The 5,411-nt window shown below is 35.6% G+C and overlaps 2 protein-coding genes and 1 long non-coding RNA gene across 5 annotated transcripts in view; 1 reads left to right on the top strand and 2 right to left on the bottom strand.

Moving 5' to 3' along the window:
* The window catches only part of rec114 (REC114 meiotic recombination protein), a 46,481-nt gene that overhangs the window by 11,530 nt on the left and 29,540 nt on the right, over positions 1–5,411 (top strand). The window lies entirely within an intron of this gene.
* The window catches only part of nptnb (neuroplastin b), a 28,619-nt gene continuing 23,304 nt past the window's right edge, over positions 97–5,411 (bottom strand). For 2 of the 3 annotated variants that reach the window (XM_034879313.1, XM_034879329.1), the window contains 4 exons: positions 5,096–5,369; positions 754–775; positions 563–636; positions 97–470 (listed from right to left, as the gene is read on the bottom strand). In XM_034879313.1, coding sequence (XP_034735204.1) covers positions 576–636; positions 754–775; positions 5,096–5,369 — 357 coding nt within the window. In that variant the 3' untranslated portion in view covers positions 97–470; positions 563–575. The remainder of the gene's footprint in view (positions 471–562; positions 637–753; positions 776–5,095; positions 5,370–5,411) is intronic. The other variant, XM_034879321.1, reaches the window with a different exon arrangement.
* On the bottom strand, positions 1,687–5,080 carry LOC117949291. Its single transcript, XR_004657665.1, has 2 exons — positions 4,743–5,080; positions 1,687–4,700 (listed from the first exon to the last, which is right to left on the bottom strand). It is a non-coding gene; the product is annotated as an uncharacterized LOC117949291 (long non-coding RNA).

Genomic DNA, 5,411 nt, shown 5'->3' with positions numbered 1-5,411 from the left:
TATATATATGTATATATGTATGTATGTATTTATTAGAAGGATTACTCCATAAAAAACTATGCTCATTTTAGATGCAAAAAAAGCCACACGAAGGGATAACAACAGAAAATGTCTATTCTGGGTATCCTATTGCGTAATTATCTTGCATGCATTGTACATGATATGTAATACAAAAGGGATCACCTCGTTTGAGGATATGATAAAAGGAATAAAGGAGACATCAACAGCACATTAAAAAATGTGTACACCTTTGTGGTGGTTTTAGTCATTATTCGTCATCCTGAAATCTCCACGTCAGACTGAATAAGGCATGCTTAAGACAGCCATTGTCATGTTCTTTTTGTTGCCAGTGTTATGCTGATATTGTTTCTCATAAAATGAGACAAGATATGCTTTTTTCAAAACCGCCTGGAGCTGTATCCATCTTTGAAACCTTCATGTAGTCAAAAAATGCAGTTTAGCCATCTCATCTGTGAAGAGAAAATCAAGAGAAGGCGTGACTATGGATAATCCTCACAGTGTGTTCTATATTTAGCCCCCGTCCCCTACACGAGTGTCTTACTTGAGTAAATTGCTTATTTTGTATTCCTCTGGCGAATGTTTTTGTCCTTGTGGTTGTTTGTTGAATTTGTTTTCCTAGGAAAGAGGGAGTTATGATTTTGTGACCTACCGGATATAACAATTCAAATCACAGTAGCAAGTATTTCTGCATGAATTACGAAAGTGTAGTAGTAAAAATATGTATTTACTTACATTGGTCCAACTGGTTCATCGTCTTTGTCACAGGAAGAGAACAGGACAAAAGACAGAACAAATAAGTCAAATATGAGATAAAGAAAAAAGAAAAATATCTGTGTTGCCTTTTTGAGCACATGTACTTTAAATAATATGTACTGTACTTTGCAGACAGTTTTCCTTTATTTGGTGTGAAAATCAGAAATCCAAATCCATCAGTGAACATAAATATTGTCGGATGATGCAACTGAAAGCACAGATTGCTTTGAAAACTCTAATACTGGTGTGAGAGAGTCATGCACTGGTGGGAAGGTATGACATCACAAACATGGGAGTCAGCTGCTGAACAGCTTTGTTTGCACAAGTTGTGTGTCTGAAAAACAGACTAAGCATACACAGAATTTAGTTGTGTCTTACATTAAAAACGTTTTTTTGGACACTAAAAGCTACTGAAGGACTGCCATCTGAATATCTGGTATGGTCTCTTAAATAACGTTTGAAACGTAAGCGTTTTAAACTTAACGTCACATACTATCTGAATCTCATGGGATTCCTGTTCATTTCAGACTGAGCATATGTGTAGGAGGGTTACAGATGGCTCACTTAAAGCCATCTTTTAATTACACTCAGCAATTTCATAGTGGTTTTGAGAGAGCATAGTACATGGGTGTGACATTGTGACTGACTTGGCATAAAAATATGAATCCTTCAAAGCTTTCTCTAAGCATGAATTATCTGCAGAACACAGTGGTTCATTTCTTTCAATTCACTGCTAATTACATTCACATTATCAACATCAAATTAATAAAAATACATTTTCAAGAAATATTTTCTCAGTAGGAATGCAATATAAAATTTTCATTCTCTCTCACCATACAACAATGCAATAAATAGCCATTACAATGTAATAATAAGAAACGCAGCAGGACAAGGTACTGCTGAATACTGTTGGATTGTATGACAAATTAATCCACAGCCTTGGGGTTGACATGGGTTGGTGTTTGGCATACTGATGAAAATGTGTCAACAGGTTAGGAACCAGTCACAGTGAGATATTTTCCATGCAGTTATAAGTTATAAGATAAGCAGCATTAGTAGCATTCCATGGCATTAACGTGGAACAGATAATGACAATTATGTTAGTCAAAAAAACATGGATCTGTGATCACTTCAAGGAGGAACATTTGTTGGCTTATCACACAGTTTTCACACCTCATATGTATATACCACAAAAGCTATGTTTACTATAATGGCCTAGCAAGCACAATTAAGATAACAGATTTTTTCGGTGTGAGATTGATAGTTGAATGTTGATAATAACCGTTTTTCCACATCAAGTCTGATTGCATGAGTTATAGTTTGCTTTAAAAAGTTTTTAGCTCAAAATTTGCCTTATTACATTAAGTAATCTATTATTTAGAAAATCACACAGCAAAATCTGTATTTTTAGCAACTGGTTTTTGAAACAGGATAGAAATGTCAGCCCTTGGCTCTGGAGCATAAAAGTGTTCAAACACAGCTAAGCCATCAAGAGACCAGAATTCATAATGCACGCAGACAGGGGCCAAAACCTCCGGGAATCTGGGATGCTAAAGGACATTTTAGAGAGGCTTTGCATCGTGAGCAGGGAGTCCTCATTCCTGATTTGAATGACATAAACATGGAAAATATAATCCACCTTAATCGCTTCATTTTTCCGGTGGATGAAACCAAACTAGAGGCCATGCACAGAGCTTTCTTGAGCTGTGTGGTTTGTGTATGTGCATGTATTTTTCTTCCAATGATCAAGTAATAAACTATTTGTACTGGTCAGAAACAAATAATGTAACATAATTAACTAATGCTATTTAAATAAAGCTAACATATGAATATAGATGTGGTTGGCCACCATAGTGACTTATTGGTTCAGTATAGATATACATTCTACATTAAATAATGGTTAGTAATTAATAACACGTTCAGCTTTAGAAATCTGTTCTAGTCGCTATTAAAAGCTGTCACTCCTTACTGTGGGATTATCTGTCTGTGTATACTGGTATATGAGGAGTAAAGAGAGAGATAGAAAAGACAGCATCACATCTGATGACCACTTGTGATGACACTTAAACCTAACACAGGTTTATCTACTTAATATTCCTTCCATTTTACTGGGTTAATCTTAATTTGTTTGGACTAAAATTGCATTTTTAGAGGTCTTGTTAATACATAAAAGGCAGGATGTGACCCTAAGCTCTACTTGTTTTGTCTGTATTATGTTTGTATTATGTAGTACAACTGTTGCCCACTTGGAATTATTCATATTATTGGTTGCAGCTTTGTATTTTGTTTGTGTTGTTTTAATCCAAAATGAAAAGAAGACACAGCCACATGAGTAGAGGTCAGACAGAACCTGTGGTGAATGGAAAGGCCCTAAGGCTTTTTAGACATTTTCAACTTGTCACATTCTTATCATGTGATTTTTGTGTCTGCCTCCTAAAGCATAGGCAATTTATTTTGTAAAATGGAACAAATGCATCTTATGCAGGGCATACTAGACAGGTTGAAATACATGCAGACATTGGTTATGTATGTTGATAAACCAAACAAAGAATAGGTAAATGCATTCAAAAGCATTTCATAATCATCAATCAGTTTTTTGTCATTCCTGTGTTTGCTTTTGCATTTCTTTGGTCACATTAGTGGTTTTGATATTTCGGTATTATATTTAGACCCAGATTGCAGACGCCTAGGTAAAACCTCATTTGGCCACTAGAGTATGAGCCCTTTAGTTTTTTTTGTACTCTTAACAGTCAAGTAGCTCTATAATGCTACTACTGTTTTGACCTGAATAGAGTATAGTGTTTTCTTTTATTCTATAGATTACTTTGAAAAACCAGGGTTAACCTGTATTTGAGGACCACACATTTAAGTAATTATACCAAAGTAAATATCAGCGTGTTTCAATGTGGCCCTATTCGTGTGAAAATAGTTATATGGGGGATTTACAGCCTTAATACTGCTGGATGGGCAGGTGACAATATACAGTTTATCTGCTTGAGTGAGTCAGTCCAATAGAAGAAAATAGTTTGAGGGTGTTAACATTTTTGTTTTTAATAATGTCTGTTACCTTAACAAAATGGAGGGGGTATTCCACAAGCAGGAGCCGTAGTTACCCTAATATTGTGAAACTGAATCAAGGAATGCAGGTGGTTTGGATTTGAATATGTAACAGTACAATTCAATAGTAAGGAATGTTCTGTCACATGGTGGTAAAGGTAGGTGTATAACTTTAGGTCTTCCTTCCAAATAGTAATGTTTTCTGTCAAACAAATACTGTTTGGGCTTTTAATGTGACTAAAGATTATGGCTCCTTGAAGATATGTACAGAATTGAATCCATGTCAAAACCTCTTACTGTAAATTGTTTGACTATCACCTGTGGCAACATGTTACAACACGTCTTCATTTCACCATAATTGATACAAAAATAAACTTGATTTACTGTGTTAATATCTCAGCAAAAATCATAATGTTTTGGATGGACAGTAGAAGCTTAAAAAACAAATGTTGACAGAAAGAAAAAAATAATCTCTGAAACCATGCAGAATCTCTCACTTACCACCCATTTAGATAATGTGGCCATTTGGAAAGAACGGGAAAAGAATAGTGACCAATTAAGTTATGTCTTTTTAATTTATATTACATGTGGGCTTATGATAACCCCTAATGCGTATGAACATTGTTATTGGGCTATCAACAATGAAACAAATGTGCTGTTACCATTGCCATTAGCAAAGCACACCAATAGCCAAACTTTGGAAAGGTTCACTGTAACGGCACATCGTAACACACACAAAAATATGTTAATTTGCGTGGAATGGGTCGATACGTCGTACTATTAATGTTCATCCCCAATATGGCGGCTCCCACTCCTGGGAATGCTTAACATTATTTATCAATGCTGCTTTATCAAACTTTAACTCGTTCCTCAGAGTTTCAGATAGTCAATAGACTGGACTTATTTCACACATTTCACGTTTCATTTATTCCTTATTTATGTTTTCAACGGTGTGCTATAAATGTGAGACATCGAACATAATACATTACTTATTGCAATTATATTCCGTTACTGGGGGTGTCACTGGATACACATATGACAAGTCCACCTCTGTTTTAGTTTCAGTTTCAGGGCAGGGTATGTACAGTCAAAGGTAATGTCTTTTGTTAAAATATTGCAATACCTTTATGGCAAAGACTAGGCATCACACAACAGGTTTCAAATTGCAATGTTGTAAATTAAACAAATAATGTTTAATTATGCCATAAATAATTTCATAATTTATTAACGCCTACTAATAGTAACAGAGAAAAAGCTTTCTTACCATCAATAATGTCATCTGGCGTCTTGCGTTTCTCGTACACAACAATGATGACTACTAGGATTATAATTTCTGCGAGCACACCCAGGAAAGGCCAAAGTGGTGCAAGGTTGCTGCGCACCCGTAGTATAGTGGTCTCAGCAGTGTTTCCAATCACGTTAGTTGCGTTGCATTGGTATATTCCAGGATCGGTGTTTATGTCCAGGTTTAGTATGTTGAGCTCTGTGTAGTTGTCTCTGATTGTGATGAAGAAGCGTCCAGTAGAGTTGTCAATGTCCTGGAACACAATGACCAATTCTCAAAATTGATGTGTGTGTGT

Source organism: Etheostoma cragini, chromosome 1, assembly GCF_013103735.1.
Source record: "Etheostoma cragini isolate CJK2018 chromosome 1, CSU_Ecrag_1.0, whole genome shotgun sequence".
Classification (NCBI taxonomy): domain Eukaryota; kingdom Metazoa; phylum Chordata; class Actinopteri; order Perciformes; family Percidae; genus Etheostoma; species Etheostoma cragini.
The sequence above is the reverse complement of the archived record's forward strand: the minus strand, read 5'-3'. Positions and strand labels throughout refer to the sequence as shown.